This window comes from Scomber japonicus, chromosome 3 (assembly GCF_027409825.1).
Source record: "Scomber japonicus isolate fScoJap1 chromosome 3, fScoJap1.pri, whole genome shotgun sequence".
NCBI classification, from domain to species: domain Eukaryota; kingdom Metazoa; phylum Chordata; class Actinopteri; order Scombriformes; family Scombridae; genus Scomber; species Scomber japonicus.
The window spans coordinates 32,060,852-32,080,211 of record NC_070580.1 but is presented as its reverse complement, the minus strand read 5'-3'; the positions used below and the strand labels follow the sequence as shown (position 1 = coordinate 32,080,211).

The 19,360-nt window shown below is 39.6% G+C and overlaps 1 protein-coding gene across 1 annotated transcript in view; it reads right to left on the bottom strand.

The window, feature by feature from the left end:
* Nucleotides 1-17,164: 17,164 nt before the first annotated feature.
* Nucleotides 17,165-19,360, bottom strand: part of pmepa1 (prostate transmembrane protein, androgen induced 1) — a 44,470-nt gene continuing 42,274 nt past the window's right edge. Inside the window, exons 3-5 of the mRNA XM_053316035.1 lie at nt 19,204-19,257; nt 18,461-18,819; nt 17,165-17,489 (exon numbers count right to left, since the gene is read on the bottom strand). Coding sequence (XP_053172010.1) covers nt 17,165-17,489; nt 18,461-18,819; nt 19,204-19,257 — 738 coding nt within the window. The remainder of the gene's footprint in view (nt 17,490-18,460; nt 18,820-19,203; nt 19,258-19,360) is intronic.

Genomic DNA, 19,360 nt, shown 5'->3' with positions numbered 1-19,360 from the left:
TCCTCATTTTTTCTTCATTCTTCAATCCTTCAGGGTTTGTTGTACTTCACTTCCTCACTTCATTCTTACTGTCCTTTTTTTTTGGGCTCGTTTTCCATTCTTTCTTTCCTCATGCTGTTCATCAGTCAATTTCTTCTCCTTACTGTTTTTCTTTCCTCTATCTCCTCCTCCTTTCATTAATTGTGTCTTTTTTTCCTTTTTATATTCTCCAAATCCTCCGCTCCATTGAATTTTCCTTCTCAAGTGTCCTCTTTTTTTCTTCATCCTTCAGTTATTCCTCCTATTCTTTCATCTTCCTTCCTCCATAATTAACTCTTACCTTAACTATTTTTGGAGCCAGGTGAATGATCTGCATTTGAACAACAGATGTCAACTTTTTAGTTTTTAGTATAATCTGTACTCCAAAATAATTGCACTTGTATATTAATAATACAACATGTTAAGTCTTTTAATCTACAGCTGATTTACTGAATCATAAAACATCTGGACTGATGTTTGTGCAGCAGCCAGAGACACAGAGAGACAGTATAATACAGAGAGTGAGGAATCATAGTTTTTGTTCCTGATCTCCATGTTCATCTTTAAATTGCTGCTAATTTTTGATTTTCACATCAGATATTAGTCTTATTTCCTCTGTGGATGAGCTTGTATGTGACTACTGTGATGTTGTGGTTTGGTTTCAGTAAATCAATGAGGGGCTCTTCTTCAGCTATCTTCTTCTTTATCGTTGCAACATACTTTAACCTTTTTCACAACATGTATGATTTGGGTCAGAGGAGCAAACTGTTCGCTGACATGTGTGTCCTCAGCCTGATCTCATAGATGTTTTGACATATCCTCAAAAATCCCTCTTTTCCTTCCTGATTCTGAACTCTAGAGTCACACAAGGCCTCTGCTCTATCTTCACCAACGACTGCTCACCTGTTCACCATTTATCAGTTATCAAGCATGCATATAACAGCATGTTGAGAGGCCTCATCAGCACAAATAACCAGATAATCTAAAGGGAGGAGGTCCAGCAGCTGAGAGCATGAGAGCATGGTGTGTATGTGGTGAGTAAGGCCCAATGCAAGCTCATAAAAAATGTGTCACATGGGATAAAATGAAAAACGTTCAGCTGCAGCGTGAGTCGAGCCTGTGAGATCAAGAGAGAGCACAAAGGAACGTTGTGTAATGGAATGAAAGGTGGATGGCAAAGGTGAGGGTTTATCAGCTCTGTGTGTGTGTGTGTGTGTGTGTGTCTGTGTGTGTTTCTGCGCAGTGGACTACCAAGAGGGGACACTGTGACATCACACAGGGTCCAGTCGGACACTCACCCATTACTGGACGTCAGCGGTGATGCTGAACGGCCCCCGAGTAGTGATTGGTCAATGCTGAAAGGGAACTCCGGGTGAAGTAGTGAAATATGTTGCTGCTTCATCGCTGTAACAGATTGGAGGTTTTTAAACCTTTAAAGATGCAAAATTTCCTTTTCCTTTTATTCCTTCTCTCCGTCCTTTTTACCTTCGTGTTGCTGCTTACCTTATCCTTCCCTTCTTTCCTATATTTGTTCTTCCTCTTCATCTTGCCTTCTTTCTACCTCCTTCACTTGCTTCTGAACTAATACACCAAACCCAGAGTGTCTGCTTTCACTGATTAGCTTCAAATTTCACATTAATACTGACTTTTTTTTTCAAAGCACAACATCTGGATTGATTTCTTTCAGTCTAGGCATTAGTTTTCAGCTCAGTCAACTTTTAGAGAGATTTCACCTTGTAAAGTTTCTCCCTGTCTGATAGTAAAGTGTAAAACATTATAGCATTGAAAAAAACAGTCTTGTCTGTACAATTAACCTTAACCAAATGCTTTTGCATTTCAGGACGTGAACCCCGGTCTCTGCATCTTGCTCGTCTGACTTCCTTCCTACAACTTCAATCTGGTGTTTAAATGTAGTCTTCCTTTCATTGGAAATGCGTTATCTTTCTGTTTCCCAACGAGAAGCAACACTATAAAATCCTCCTCTTTTCCCTCTTTAAAAGCCCAAATTCATCTCAGGCTCAGAGGTATCACACCTGTACCTGGATATGTTTTCAAAAGGGATCATTTTTGTCACGGTGAGTAGCGCAGATGGACCCAAAAAGGCAGACAGTCTCGGGTCAAAAGGGGCACTTTATTGGCCAAAACCAAGAATAAACAACTCAAACGAAAAACGCAGGCAGCACTGGCAAAAACTACACCGTACAAAACACCGCACTAACACAGAGACCATGGGGTAATAACTAAACAGGACCCAGGTGAGTGAAACAAGACAGGTGAAACACATGATGTAATCAACTAAGGCAGGAGAAACACAGGAAGTAGAACTAACAAAACACACAAAGGGAGAACAACTTCAAAATAAAACATGAGCTACAACAGGAAGTGACAATTTTACAGTGTTGAGAGTCGCTGCACACTGATTGCTTAGAAATAAAAGAGACAAATTGTGTCATTTCGAACACATTAAAATTAATTTCTAAAGAGAAAAACACCCTGCTTTAGATAATCAGCAGTAATGATGGTGAGTATCTAGATCAGGGGTGTCAAACATGTGGCCCGTGGGCCAGAAGTGGCCCGCCGAGAGGTCCAATCCAGCCCAGTTTCCTTCTTCCTCTTTTCCTTCCTTCTGTGTGTCCTTCCTATCGTTCTTCCTCCCTGTCTTCTTTTCCTTCCTACCTTCCTTCCTTCCTTCCTTCCTTCCTTCCTTCCTTCCTTCCTTCCTTCTTGTCTTGTCTTCTCTTCCTTCCATCTGTCCTTCCTCCCTTTCCTCCTTCCTTCCATCCTTCCTTCCTGTATTCTCTTCCTTCTCCTCCTTCTTTTCCTTCTGACCTTCCTTCCTTTTGGTGATCGGCCCACATGAGATCAGATTGGGTTTTATGTGGCCCTTGAATGAAAATGAGTTTGACACCCATGATCTAGATGAACCAGTAATATTGACTGGAGACTGAAGAAGGGAAGGTTTGGAAAATCACTGAATGATCCCTGAATGATCTTTGGAATCAGTTTCAGTGATCAACCTACATTTTGTCATCTCTTCATTCTTTGTTCATTTTACAGCCTGTCGTTAACTCGTGCAATCTTTTTATGTCTTTTGACAAGTGAGCCGTAAAACACCCTGAATGGCGTTTGTCCAGCAGACACACTGCCAACTGTAAGATACTACAGAGAGAGAGAGATAGTAGACTGGGTGGTTTAATAATCCTGCATGGTACCTTACTCTGAGCTGACGTAGAAACCTGGCAGGAGGATTAAATGGTGTAACGTTTAAAGCTGTTGAGTCACAGGAATCTTATCAATAACGGGCTGAGATCCATTTGGCTGGAAATCCAGTCATTCAGAGATCAGGCTGCTGCCAGCTGACGCTCGACGAGCCCAGCTCAGATTAGGTCATCATGGAACAGTCCAAGTCAGGCCTCGAGTTAGTCTGGGTCAAATCCAAGTCGATCAGCTAAAGTCTCAGATCTAATCTCAAATCAAGACTCAAGTAGTTCAGGAAAGATCTAAGCTGCAGGTCATTCAATAAAAGTCCAAATCAAGTATGCAACTATTAAGAAAAGTCAATTTTTGTCTGAAACAAGTCGTTTTAGCTGCTCATTTCTGTAACATCTGACTCTAGACTTCCTCCCTCCTTTCCTTCCTCCCTTCCGCCTCCTTCTTTCTCTTTCTTCCCTCCCCCCTACCTTCCTCCCTTCCTTCTTTCCTCTGTCCTTCTTTCCTTCCTTCCTCTTTTCCTTTCTCCCTCCTACCTTCCTTCTTTCCTTCCTTCCTCTTTTCCTTTCTCCCTCCTACCTTCCTTCTTTCCTTCCTTCCTTCTTTCTTTCCTCCATCCTTCCCTCCTTTCCTTCCTTCCTTCCTTCTTTCCTCCCTCCCTCTTTTCCTTCCATCCTTCTTTCCTCAGTCCTTCCTTCTTTCCTCAGTCGTTCCTTCTTTCCTTCCTTCTTTCCTTCCTTCCTTCCTTCTTTCCTCCTCCCTTCCTCCTTCCCTTCCTCCCAACTTTCCTTCCTTCTTCCTCCCTCCTTTCCTTCCTTCTTCCTCCCTGCTTTCCTTCCTTCTTCCTCCCTCCCTTCCTTAATTCCTTCATTCCTTCTTTCTTCCTCCCTTCCTTCCTTGACTCGAGGACAACAGGATGGTTAAGGTACTTGATTAAGATAAAGACATGTTGTTGGAGGAGAACGGGGTTGGTAGTCACACTTTTGTACCTTCCTCTGATTCCTAATAAACCATATACTGAACTGATTCCCTTTAAATGTGTAATTGAAGTCTAAAGTGTCAGGTAGGAATAAAGTGGTGTTACTCTACATAAGCTGATTCAGTTTAGTGCACTTGTGACAACCGTCCCCATCGTAGGGTATGAGGTTGGTTATCCCTGTGTTATTTAAATGGGGAAAAATAAAAAAGTTAAAAAAGTTTTTTTTTACATCCTCATATAACAATATTGTGCATTTTCACCTATTTTACTGCCCTGAGCTTTACATCTGGAGGAGTCTATACATCGTATATGTATATGCTAACATGTGACAACCCAACCCTGTTCTCCCTACATATCTGTATCTAAATATCTACTGATAAGTATTTATGTGTTTAATTATTAGAGACAGTCAGTCCTCAGTGTGGGAGGTTACATGAGGTCACATAACGGCTTGTAGTTGATATCAGGTTTTAACTTTCCATTCTCTACACCGCTCGTTTCTCTTTGTTCTTCCTTGTTCTTTTCCCCCTCTCAGTTAAATCTGTGATGGCCTTGCGCTGACATGTTAAAATATTTGCTGTTAAAAAAAAAGAAGGTAAACTGATGATTTATATGTAATTCATCAGTTGAATGTGCTATAATCTAGAAACATAAAGTCACAAGTCAAAAAGTTTCCTTCAATTCATCCATTAAAAACCTTAAATACAAATCAGGTCATTTTATTATCTAATTATGCATGAATCTACAATAATCTGCTCTTTAATCACACATCATTAATGTTATTTGTAACATCTTCGATATTTTAATACTGTTTAAAAAATGTCTGCACCTGATATAAAATGAGGAGAGTTCATTAAATCACACTCAGCTGTTTCTAAGTGTTTGTCTCTCTGCTGATCCTCAATGAATCCTGATTTTAGATCGAAGTGCGCCACCTGCTGCACGCTGGCTGATGTTACACTGACATGAGTTTGTTCCTTAAAATGTCAAATTATTCTCGATGTTCTGATCTCTTTGTAGTCGCCTTTGTATCTAAGAAGGTTGGCTTTTGTGTTTAACCCTCCTGTTGTCCTCGAGTCAAGGAAGGAAGAGAAGGAGAGAGGGAGGGAGGGAGAGAGGAAGGAGGGAGGGAGCAAGGGAGGAAGGAAAGAGGGAGGGAGGAAGGGAGGGAGGAAAGGAGGGAGAGAAGAAGGAGGGAGGGAGGAGGGAGGAAGGAAGGAAGGAAAGGAGGAGGGAGGAAGGAGAGAGGGAGGAAAGAAGGAAGGAAAGGAGGAGGGAGGAAGAAGGGAGGGAGGAATGAAGGAAGGAAGGAAAGGAGGAGGGAGGAAGGAAAGGAAGGAGAGAGGAAGGAGGGAGGGAGGAAGAAGGAAGGAAAGGAAGAAGGAAGGAAGGGAAGGAGAGAGGAAGGAAGGAAAGGAGGAAGGAAGGAAGGAAGGAAGGAAGGGAAGTAGGGAGGAAGAAAGAAGGAAAGGAGGGAGGAAGAAGGAAGGAAAGGAGGAAGGAAGGAAGAAAGGGAAGGAGGGAGGAAGAAGGAAGAAGGAAGGAAAGGAGGGAGGAAGAAGGAAGGAAGGAAGGACAGAAGGAGGCAAGGAAAGGAGGAAAGAAGGAATAATCAATACAGACGGGGTCAATTTGACCCGGGAGGATGACACAAAGCTTAAGTCTCTTTGTGATTGTAAGAAGTTATCAGTAAAATATTTGTTACCTGTCGTCACTTTGCTCACTTTAAAATGTTATTTATTCATTTATTCATTTTCTCATTTATTTAGTGAGTGTTTCTTTGAGACCCATTTGAAAACAGCCTGATACATCTCAATAATTCATTTCTACATCAGTTTCAGATGCTGAGAAGTTTCTGAATAAATCAAACATATTAAAAAAAAACTAATATTTTAATTATGTCAGAAAATGTTATAGGTTGTGTTAATATGTAAATTATTAAAAAAGTGAAACCGGCAGTTTGTTCCTCTCACTACACAAAAGTTTTAAAATCTTATTGGGAAAAGATAAAATAGTGGGTGGATGTGAAAGGCTGAGCAATCTCCATGACAACCGAGCAAATTACATCCGCTGAGAAAGACCTTTGAGACGTGGCTGAAAACTCTGGAAACAGCTTGTTAGTGGATCCTGAGTTCAGAGTTTTAAACTACTCAGATACTGTTTCTAAGATCAGGACTGAGCTTTCATGTCCAGTGATGTTTACTCTACTGTACACTACAACGCTCACACACACACACGGACTTTAACAGGAAATCCAATTTTTACACTACTCTGTTTTCCAGACTAAGAATAAAATGTCTCCTCTTTTTTTATATATATATATATTTTTGCCTTTACAGGAAACAAGAGGAGACAAAAGGTCCCTTGTAGCATGTGCTGTAACCATTCTGCATTCATGAGGCCACTCCCCAAATATCTCCTCTCTTAACCGTTTTCTGTTCTCCATGATCACACTTATTCCTTTCCCCAGATTCACAGCTGCACCTTCCTTCTTTCCGAGGCTTTAAAGAGACATCCTGCTCTTTTCTTTTAGTGAAAATCCCTGTGAATGTTCACTCTCAATCAATAAATCAATCGTTGTATTTATATAGCGCCATATCACAATAAAAGTCACCTCAAGGCTCTTTTCACATAGAGGAAGTCGAGACTGTATTCTTTAATTTAATTTAAAGAGACTCAACATTCCCACATTTGGAGACAGCAGCAAGGAAATCCTCCCTGGCTTTAGGTGGGCAATCATCTTCCTTGACCAGTTGGGATTGAGAAAAAGAGAGAGAGAAAGAGAGAGTAAGAGAGACAGAGAGAGAGAGACATAGAGAGAGAGTAAGAGAAAGAGAAAGAGAGAGAGAGAGAAACAGAGAGAGAGAGAGTAAGAGAGAGACAGAGAGAGAGAGAGAAAAAACGAGAGAGAGTAAGAGAGAGAGAGAGTAAGAGAGAGAGAGAGAGAAAGAGAGAGAGTAAGGGAGAGAGAGAGAGAAAGAGAGAGACAGAGAGAGAGTAAGAGAGAGACAGAGAGAGAGAGAGAAAAAACGAGAGAGAGTAAGAGAGAGAGAGTAAGAGAGAGAGAGAGAGAAAGAGAGAGAGTAAGGGAGAGAGAGAGAGAAAGAGAGAGAGAGAGAGGTGGTGATAACTCATTTTTTATTATTATTTCTTGTCACTTTTCATTAGTCTCTTACTAATAATGTAAAGTTTTAAGTTACTTTTTTCCTCCTTTGGTTGCATTTTAAAACATTTTTTTTCTTGGCTGAGTTTTTCATGATAAAAGTAAAAAACACAGTGTGCTGCTGACTGCTTTTCCTTCCCTCACGGTCACAACATTATATTTTATTCACTCATTTCATTCACTGATTCTGAGCATATTTCCTTTTGCTGTTTCAGTCTGTAAGTTATTCTTCTGGTTGTAAATCTAAAGAAATCCAATAAATACATTTGATCACAAAAACTATCCTTAATAAGTTAAAAGTCTTGAACACAGATTGAGCAGCTGACTGAAACACAAACACACCTGTAGTCGGATACATAATTATAAAATAAAGTGTGATCTTCAGCATTTGAATAAAAGGAAAAGAAACACAATAAATAAATAACCAGAGGAGATTCAAACATATTTATAAAAGTTTTTTATTCATTTTTTAAATCGAAGGCTAACTGAAATGTGTCTGATTCATACCATGTTCTGTGACAACAACGATCAACCATTGTCTGAAAAAATAACAACGTAACAAACCCAGCAACACGTAGACCATCCAAATATAAATTAAAATAAACTGTTTTTAATACACAAATAAGCAACCGTTATCATTGAGAATAAGTAGGCCTCTATATAAGTATGTGAGCCATGCTGTGACAGGTAACAGATTTTAAAACCCTGAACTCTTTTTTTTATTTTTTATTTTTTTTAGCGCCGTGTTCATCTTTCCTCCGCCGAACGTCGATGGAGGAATTATAAACCTGGAGCTAAAAGTGAGTTCAGAGAAATCCAACAGTTTTTTCTACAAGAACAGATCAGGGTTCCTGCACAAATAGATTTTACAGTCAGACAGTCATATTTGTTTTTTTTAATAGTGTGTAGGAATCCTGACCGAACAAAAAACCGATCTATTGTACAAGTCTCACATTTTGAACATGCTTGCAGGATTAAAAACTGGACGACGAGGGTGGAAGACTTCTACAATAGTCACTGCGGCGGGTTGGACGAGCGACCAAAGAGCGCTGCACACGTGTCCCGTATAAAAAATGACCAAAAAAAAAAAAAAAAAAAAGACATCGAGGCTCGTTTAAATACGCACACATACATACTGCAACAAAAAAAAAAAGAAGAAGAAGAGAGTGTTTCTGTATATTTTTCTTCAACATTGTCAGAGGATTGGAGAAAAAAAAAGCGCCATATAGCCAACGTAGCTAACGTAGCCAATGTAGCCAACGTAGCTAACGTAGCGCTGATTCAAAGAGCAGAGGAGAAGATGATGATGAGCAGAATGAGCAAAAAACACAAAAGGAGGAAACAGTTTTCTTTACTTTTAACTTTTATCCAGTCGACTACTGGCTAATGCTAACATGCTAACAGTACGAGCTTTTCCTTCTTTGATGTATTATATCGTGTACTTGAAATAAAGGTTTGCGTAAAGAAAGCTGTTCACTCCGAAAAAAGTTCAAGTCAGGTGCGACTCTTTTTTAAATTTTTATGCGATAAGAGTCTCGTTTAGGATGATTCCTTCTTTGGAAATGTCTTTATAAATGATGCTGCGGACAGAAACGAGGGCTGTGCAGGAAGTGAGACACTTGTTGTTTATTTCATGGCTCCAAACGTGTTGTCGTGTCGTTACTCGTGTTGCGTTTCGTTAAATGTCGGAAGTAAAACGTTCCTAGCTTGAAGGTCGTGTTCCTGGACTGGAAATATGACTCTTAGTGCAGAAGAAATTAGCAAATGAAGGTTTCAATGCTTCAAATATTTGCTTTCCGTTATTGATGAAGCATTTTTATGTTGTGCTATTCTAACTTTAGTGGAGTGAATTCTGGGTTTTAGCCAAATTTCAGACTTTTCCCGACATCTCTGGATCGCAACATGAGTAACTTGAGAGCTGAATCTTTAAATATTAAGCATCTTGTTTCATTTATGTGGAAGCTTATTCATGCTAGGAAAAGGAAAAAAGTACAAGTTATGATGAGAAACTAATAAGTGTAATATTATAAAGTCTGCTTGCTGAATGCCATACTGTCCGGAGGTTTAAGTAGATTTTTTGTTATTTTTGTGTGAATTTTTCTATTAATTTAAAAAATGCTGTGCTGTAATTTGAATCTGTAGTGTGAATACTGCTGATTGGCTAATTGCTATATTAGTTAATTGTCATCATCATCATTTTGCATCACTGGGTGACGCACTGAAAAAAAAGCTTGTCATCACATGTATGAAAAGAAGTGAGGACAATAACTGAAGCATTGGAAAAAAAAGAAACTAAGAAAAAGTTGATGTAAGTTATAATTCTGACTTATTATGGCAAAATTTGGAAAATAAGTAAATAAAGTTGTATTTTTGGAACTTGAGTTAAGAAGAATTTTTAACCTCAGTGTGAATTTGAGTTTTTTTATTTCCAACATTATACACATTTTTTCCTTTTCCTGACATGAATAAGCTTCCATACATCACAGCCATTTTAACATCATTTTTATTTAATATTTTCATGCTGTCCAGTGTCTGCATGTGAAAAGGCAGGAGCAGTTCATTGCACCACAGTGTGAGTGTGTATGTGTGTGTTTCTCTCTCTTTTGTCCTTTTTCTAAACAGATAGACGGAAAAGTCTCCGATGAGCCACCGGACCCCAGAAGGCACACATGTAGACGCTGGGTCGGAGCGATCGGAGGAGGAGACGCAATGATTATATATAAGAAGGAGGAGATGAAACTGGATCACGAGGATTTGATGTTCACATGCACAAAAGAAATATACTTGAACTTGTAAGTGCGTGAGGAAAAATGTGCTCGTGAAAAAACGCCCCCCCTCCCCAAAAAAAAGGGTCAAATCACATCATTTGCTCTTCAAACGTCTACGAGCGTACTTTAAAAGTGGAAAAAAAGGGCACTTAGAAGCAGAAGTACATTTTATCGTATTTACACGTCTTTCCTCCTCAGTGATCTGCAGCTTTGTGTGTTTTAGGTAGTTTTTTTTTATTTTTTACACTCTCGAAGTTGGTTTCACAAAAAATAAAAAATAAAATAAAATTTGTGGTGTGATCGATGGATTTGAAGTGAAAATGACCTTTTTTTACTTTTTCTTTTTGCTCTCAAGTGAATAAAACAATACAAAATATCAACATCAACCATAAAAAGACTTAAACATTTAGCACGCTACGTTAAAATAGAACTAATATTATCAAAAAAGGCAAATAGTAGGTGTATTGCAACGCTCTCTGCGGCATCACTATCAAAAAAACATCTATCTTCATCATCAACATCATCATCATCATCATCAACATCAACATGACCGTCAATCTCATCATCATCATCATCATCATCATCAATCAAACATCATCATCATCTGAGACAGTAAGGAGGCGTGGCCCGGGGATGATTGACAGCCCAAACTAGCCACTCACATTTCGCCCGTCTCAGCGCAGGCAGGCACACTTGTACGACATAGCAACAATAATAAAAATAATAATAATAATCATAACACGACAAACGCGTTTCCATGGAGACAACCGGCCAATGGCAGCGAGTGGTGGGGGGAGATGTGGGGAGAGGTGGAGGGGGGGGGGGGGGCCGGGCCTGAAAGGAGCTCTGTCATTATTGGACGGCAGGCATCTCTAGGGAACAGGAAGAGCGTGTTCGGTTCGGACAGGGAGAGGAAGGAAGGAGTGTGTGTGTGTGTGTGTGTGTGTGTGTGTGTGTGTGTGTGAGATAAATGTTTTCGCTATCTTGTGTGGTCCGCAATAAAAAAATTAAAAAAAATAAAGTATGTGGATGAGTGAAAGTGCACCTGTGTGTGTCTAAGGTCTGGTTCTTAGGTTAGTTTGTTTAGTCTGCTTTGTGTGTGTGTGTGTGTGTGTGTATGTGTGTGCGTTAGTAGGTGTGTGTGTGTGTGTGTGTGTGTAAGTAGGTGTGTGTGTGTTTAATTTGTGTCTAGACAGCTGGGGGTTCTTCCGAGGGCAAGTCGGTGTACATTAACCGTACACAGTTACACCTGGGAACAGACAGCACTCTCCCTGTGTGTGTGTGTGTGTGTGTGTGTGTGTGTGTGTGTATAAGCTAATATGTTTTAACTCACTAACACTTCCACTTAGGGCTTAACGATACCTCACAGCTCTTATTTAAAGGTTCAGATCATTTCCAAGTGTGCATTAACACTCAGTCACCATGTGTATGTTGAACCAGGTTAATTATAAGCATTCCTCTCCTCTATTCTGACCTCTACAGGGTAATCCTTGTTTTAAAGTTCACTTAAAGCTAATATGAGGCTTCAGCACTCTCAGTTTAGACAAATCATGTACATAAGTTATCATCCTGGAAGTCACATGTAGGTTCATTACTCAGCAATAAACTCACATGCAGCTACTAGGATTCCTCCAGTGAGAAATGGAACAAATTTAGTACCAAAAACTTGAACTTGAACTTATATTCGCTTCAGATGAACTTTAAAATGCATTTTTACACCAAATGAGGACTGTAGAGATGTTCCTCATCTCTTACAATTAAGTTGTGTTAACCCTCCTGTTGTCCTCGAGTCAAGGAAGGAAGGAAGGAAGGAAGGGAGGAAGAAGGAAAGGAGGGAGGAAGGAAGGATGGAAAGGAGGGAGGAAGGGAGGGAGGAAGAGGGAAAGGAGGGAGGGAGGAAGGAAGGATGGAAAGGAGGAAGGAAGGAAGGGAGGACGACACAAAGGTTAATAAAGAATCTCTTCACAGCCAGTATAAAGAGGAGGAATAACTCTTTCATTCATATATGACTCAAAGAAAATCTAAAACTTAGCAGGAAACACTTCAAATGTATCTTATCCATTTATTTTAGTTATTATAAAGGTCAAAGTTTAGCAGTGGCTGTAAAAGAAAAAAGACTAATGCTAAATAACTATTAAGACCTCTTTGCATGTAAACATACCTGTGTGTGTGTGTGTGTGTGTGTGTGTGTGTGTGTGTGTGTGTGTGTGTGTGTGTGTGTGTGTGTGTGTGTGTGGTTCCTTCCTCTCCTCATGTCTTTAGTATCGTCAGCCAGCGCAGAGAGATTAATCCTACACTGTTTTAACTTCTCATGAACTGAATTATTTAAATGTATTATTATTATTATTATTATTATTAATAAAATGTTTTATTTGTTAGATCAGAGCCCGTCCAGTCTTCTCATACCCGCTGCTAACCCTCCGCTGCAGGGAACCGAACCGTACTAAAGAGGAAACCAGCCTGGTCCAAAACTCAAGTATCATGATGGTGAAAGGGAAAGAAAAAAAAAAAAAGGAAAGGTTTAATAATTTAGAGAAAACTTGAATTAGGACCAGGCTCACAATCTTATTATCACAGAGATCAAAGGTGATTCATACTTTGATCCAATCATCACTCCTTTAGCTGCTTTGGGTCAAGAGATTCATTTCATTTTTACTTTTCTTCAAGTGCTTGTCATGAAGAAGAACGTCAGCATGGCCAACGTGCAGCGCAGGAATAAAAGGAGAAAGAGAGAGACAGTAAACAAGACGGAGAGAAGGTGAATCATAAAAAACGTGACTTTTGATTATTTGCCAGCTTTTTTTTTCTTCACCTTTTGTCTTTTCTTTTGAATCACAGAGGATTCATACAACTACTGATATTGTGCTTTGTAATTTAATTAGGATAATATTCCCATTTCTCTTTAAACAGGAGCAAAAATCCACTTTTATTCCTGTTTAGACAGACGTGAGAACATCAGATCTTTACCACTGTGTCTTAAATGTGATATTTAAATGCCTGTCTGCCTCTTAGTTTCCAGTTTGTGCTTCTCATTTGTATCATCTTTACATTTTTCTAAAAGATAAATCCCTGACAATCTTTAAATAACACTTACTGCTGTTTTGAAGGCGCTTAAAGACTCTTCTAACAATCTAGATATTTAAAAAAAGACATTTAATGCATGATAGGAAAGATTTTTAACCCATTTCCTTCAATAGTAGCTGTAGTTTGTACAATAAGTCAAATAAAAATGCATTATTGTGCAAAATGACATAAAATGATGGAAAGTAACAGTAATAGACAAATATAACTGGCAGTAACAATATTTAAATTTTTGATTTGTGTTATAATAATTATACAAAGACAGCTACTATCTTTGTTTAAATTAGAAAACAGGTTGAATATTTTTTCTATTATGCAGCAGACTTTATATTTCTTTATCTAGATTGTTAGAAAAGTCCTAAAATACCTTCAAAACAGTCAGAAAGTGTTGCTAAAAGATGCTCTGGGATTTATATTTCAGATACTCAAATGTAATGTTTAAAGATGAGAATCACAAACTGGGCCTGAGACGGTCTGTGATTCATTTAAAAAGGAAAGAAAAGACAAAAGAAAGTAAAAGATTCACCGTATCAGATTATAAAATGTCTTTTTTTTGGCCTTTTAAATTCTCTCTTCTCCTCAGGATACGCTGACTCAAGCTTCGGGAGTTTTGGCAGCGGTTTGGTTCGGTCCCTGTGGAGGGCGCTGTTGCATAAAGACTGGACACTAGGGGGCACTGTTTTTCTTTTTTTCTTTAAGGGACACCTAAAAAAAAATCCTTCCACCTTTATTTCCACACTCTTAAAGAGACGACACGAGACGAGCTGTTCTTAACACTCGTGTCACTTTTCAACACTTCAGCGTGCCAGGTTTGCAACAACTCGTCTTCGTGCTGCGTTCAACACACAAAGAGTTCTGGTCCAAAACTGAAATATCCACCAGATATTTGAAAGTTATTAAAGGTTAGTAGAGTTGGGTATCGTGTTTTAGTTATCGTGTCTTGTTAGCTAACTCACACCTGGTAAAACTAGCCTTTGAGCTAATTCTGCTATATTTACATTAATGTTTATTAATATACACGCTCCCTGAGAAATAATCTAATAAAATCAGCCAATCAATACTAACTATAATTATTTGCTGATGACTGAAATGTATCTGCAGAACTGAGAGTCAAAACTCAAAATTTGGTCGTTGTTTTTTAACGTTAGCTTATTTTTAAATCAAATAGTTCCTGATATAAACCAAAGTTTGGCCAATTTTACATTAAATTTAATTTAAACTTTTTTTTTTTGTATGGCTTCATGTGTAGAAAACATTTAACATATGACAAATTTGGCTTCTTTTGTGACATGAAAAAAAGAGTTTTATAGAAAATAAACGTGTATTTCTCTAATTAAGGCTAATTAACACTAAAGAGGATTATTAGTAAAAGTGTTGGAAAGCTTAGAAAATGACACCCAGTCTCTGACATGACTATGTTGATGATTCCAGGTAGTGAGGTTTTGATTTTCTTCCTTTAAAGGATGACTTCAATTTTGGAGCTCAACTCTTTGCGTCTTCTTCAAAGTGTATCTCTAAAGGTTTAAATGTCTAAATCTAGAAATTTAAAAAAAGGTTTTACTGTTTTAGTTGTAAAGTTTTTATCGTATAGTCGACGTGTACGACGCTGGCTGACAGAAGATTGTTGTCTCTTTCCCGATGCGGTAAAGTGCTCAGAGATGCCTGCAGGAGAGAGACAGACAGGAAGTCATCGGAGAAGCTTTTTGAATGTGTTTAACGGTTTGTATTAAAGGCAGGAAATAGAGATTGTGTGTTTCGGTGGCAGCAGCAGCAGAATCGCACAGTCAGCAATATCGTACATTTCGGGCCTATATAAGGCGACCTGGCTTCCTTCCTGAGTAGGAGGACGTTAGGTGTCACTTGTTTCTGTGTCGTTTGCTCTTTTTTCTCATCCGATGAACAAATATTCGGACATTCACATAAAATATAAAACACACAACAAACAAGGATTATTATTATAATAAAAAAAAGAAACTAAGTCTACTACGCTCTCTACTCTACCCGACTCTACTGTTACATTACACATCGTCTTGATTAGTTCGGACGTTTGCTCCATGTGACAAAGTCCGATTTTTAACGTGAGCATGTATGTGCTTGACTTGTTTGGCGAGGTAGTGACAGCCAGGCTTTGGGATTGTTGGCAAAACGATTCGGACGATAGGATGAAAGAAAAAGAGCAACGAGCACAGTTTTTTTTTTTTTTTTGATTGGGCCCGCAGGTTGGGTGCTGACTCATCGGTTTGGCTCGCAGGACTCGGATAATTGCATAAACCAGGGATCTTTTTTTAAAATCTTTTCTTAATAAATCAATGGTACAGTAATGGTTAATCCGAGTCCGTTGTACCAAAGTCAGAACCCTAACCCATGATATGTTTTCCTGATAGCGGCTGCTGTGCGTCTTGCTGCTGCGCCCCTCGCCCCTCCGATGAGCCCCTTCGGTTCCACGTCTCTCTCCAGGTCGGTTTTTCTCTCTCTAGGCCTGAACGGACAGAGCTCCTTCCTTACATTTAAAAAAAAAAAAAAGTCTCTCTCATATACGTCCATCCATCATCTGCGCAGACTAAAAAAATAGTGCAATTCTTTTCAGCAATTATATAAATAACTCTAAAATTCGTGCTTTTTTCTCTTAAAGTTCACTCCCGGTTTGCATACATGTGTGTGTTGTATATACTCGATATGTAACGTATATATATGCCAACATGTATGCAGCAAACCCCAACAGATTACTGATGTTTGTTTCTTCTTTTTCTAAAACTAAACAACATATTTTAAAAAAAAACAAACAGAGAAAAAAAACATTAGAATCCATCAAGTTTAGAAAAATACCCTACTTTCTTTCTTTCTCTATTTTCCTCTCTGATCGACCATATTGCGGATTTTTGTCTTTTTTTTCTGTGTTGAACAGTCTTGAACTTTGTGCAAACCTTCTTTAGAAAACATCAAATAAAATTAAAAAGTGAAAAAAAAGAAAAAAAAAAGAGGATATTAGCGACAACTCCTGTATCTGTTGGTCGATATAAGGCAGAACTGTTAGCTTGAGGACTTTTTAGCGCTAGTATGCTAGATAAAAAGATAACTCTAACTCCAATCTAAAGTCTAACTCTAACTTGTCCCAGTGATGCAGCTAAAGTCTGGCACAGGAGTCGCTGCCGGTCGTGAAGGTGAAACAGAAATTAAAACGGAGTCACAGCAGCGACAGGAAGTGGTGATGGAAGGGGGAGGGGCGGATTATCACTAGAAAACAAAAATATAAAAAAAATAAAAATAAAAAACCTGGAAGAACCAAGAAGATTGCAACATTTCGCCATTTTGCCTGGATAGGAATTTTTTTCTTGTAAGCGTGAAAAAAAGACGAACAAACGAACAAGAAAAAAAAAAAGTTCTATAAGAAACAAACAGAACAAGTAAATATTTATAATGAATAAAGACTAAGTTGTAAGATCAGTCTGATAAGAGAGGAGCGAGAGGAGGTGGAGGCTTCTGTATCCACTCTTCCCTTTCCACTCTCTCTCTTTCTCTCTTTTCCTCTCGATATCATCATCATCTGTTCATCTGAAGCGCTCCTCAGACAGGAAGTAGGAAGCTGTGGAACCAGGAAGTACCAGATGTTCCCTCTGTGCTCTGTTAGGAGTGACGGTGGTTTCCAGGAGTTCTTACCTAAAACGAGAAGCGCCCCCCCCCCCCTCCTTCTCTCGTTGTGGCCCCCGCTCCTAGCCTCGGGGGAGGTGGGGTGGGGGGGACTGTGAAACTGACCACACGTCAGCTACAACTACGACTAAACGTGAACCAGCCATTATCTTAAACCATTCAAAGTGTTTTTGTTTTTTTTTACCATTTGCTAGTTTGTTCCTCAGTGAGTTACTGACCGTTTCCCGTCGTGGCTTTGCAGATAATAATCCCGTTTTTTTTCCAGCTAGCTAGGAAAAGAGGAAGCAGTTATATATGTCACACCTGCTGGGGCTTCTGGGATTTCTCCTTTGTGTTTCTGGCATTCCTGTTGTCCACGCTTCCCGGCCGCTGCTGCTGCTGCTGCTGCTGCGGTGGAGGAGGAGGTCGGAGCAGGCCGTGTATCAGCGAGGACGCGGGCGCTTGTGAGGGGGATAGAGTCCGATGGTTGTGGCTGGTTGGGTGGTAGTAGTGTCCGATCACCTCGCTGTAAGCCGGCGGAGCTCCTTCTACTCGAGAGCCCTGCTTGTGCTGCCGGGCCAAGGCCTCCTGGGCTTCTAACACGCTGATGCCTGGATGGACGCTGGGAGGAGGGGCCTGCAAACTGGGAGGAAACCAATAGAGATAAATAAGCCTGATGGGAAACGACACCAGCTGTAGAAGCAGGAAGAGGATAAAGAAGTTCTTACACTGTGCCGACACTAATGGCGCTTTTCCATTACACAGTTCCAGCACGACTCGGCTCGACTCAGGTTTTTTTGCCTTCCCACTAGGGATAGTACCTGGTACCGCAATTGGTAGTACTGGTATTGTAATTTATAAAATGATAACCAGCCCTATGAGGAACATTACCTGCATTTTGACCAAAGGAACCAGGATTTAAATTTAGTATATATAGGCCTCAAAACAGTCACTGCTGTGGTTGTAGGACTTTTTAATGACTCTGGAACTACTGGAGTAGAGTTTAACATCACTGATCGACTCGCAGCTGCTACAACTTTTATAAACCGTCGTTCAGACAGTAAACAGTGCAAGCAAACACTGCGGGTAACTAGATGAGTCTATAAAGTGGAATAAAAATAACAAGAGACAGATAGAGAGAGAGAGAGAGAGAGAGAGAGAGAGAGAGAGAGAGAGAGAGAGAGAGAGAGAGAGAGAGGGCAGTAATCAAGAGCGATAGAAGATTTGATTCAGCACAGTTATAAACTAAAACTGAAATAACCATAAAACTATCAGCAGGTCATCTATGCTGAAAACACACTCTGAAGTTTCTGTCTGTTTTTTCCATCTCTGCATTTTCTCCTTCATAATTCAGTAAATCCATTCAAACACTGACATCACAGTTGATACGAGGACTGAAAACTGCATCTCAAACATCACTGTGATTCATTTTTATACGTCATCGTCATCATCACGTCACCATTTATCAGATCTGATAGAAAAAGTGAAGGGACTTGGACATAATTTTAAAAAGTAGCCATTTAACTTGTTATAAAAATGCCACTAAAGCCATATTATAATTATAATTTATCGGTTATCTTGAACACAACACATGACTGACATCTTGATTGTTACCTGGCCTGCAGACAGGAGTTGGAGGGGTCGAGTGGGTGGGAGTCGAACACTGTTCGGTTAGGCGGGGCTCTGACCGACTCGCGGTTCAGCTCCATCTGTTGCTCCGGGTCTCTGAGCTGCAGGGTGCAGGGGCCTTGGTACGGCGGGGGCTCCTCCCCGTCTGAGAGGGAGATGGTGGGGGGTAGATCGATGAGGCTCTGGGGCAGGTAGGGGTACGTCGGCTGGAAGCGACTCGGAGCGTATGTGTGCTGGAAGCGCTGGGACTGCAGAGGAGGCTGCGTCTGGGCGTGCTGAGGCTCCCGCTGTAGGTAGGAGGAGGGGACCCCTCGGTCCGGGGCGCGGGGGTTGTACACCTGGTGCTGCATGAGGAACAACAACTTATTATTAATTATTAATGCTGAGTCATACTGTGTAACATTTATTTATTTATTTGGTAACTTCCGTAAACATCCAAAATAGCCTCCCTATGTCTCTCTGTGAGGTTGAAGAACAATGTTAATTTTTTATATATAGACTTTTTTGGAAAATGTATATGATATATGATATATGATATATGATATATGATATATGATATATGATAACTTAATTTACATTGAGTTGCACCATAAAAACACAAAAGCAAAAAAGTCATCCCCCTATAACTCTCCAGGGTTGAAATTTCCAAGCATATCAATGAGTGGACTATAAAGGGTTAACCTTCATTCTTCGTAAGTTTTTCAGATTTTTACTTAAATCAAACTCACCTCATTGAGACCACTGCTTGTCCCCGTACCCTCAGAAGACCACAGACTTCCCTCCTGTGAGACAAAGAGAATACAAGCCTTAATACACCCAATTAATCTCCATTGTCTATTTCTTCTTCTTATTGAGTAATTTGACTTCTATTTAAACTAATTAAAT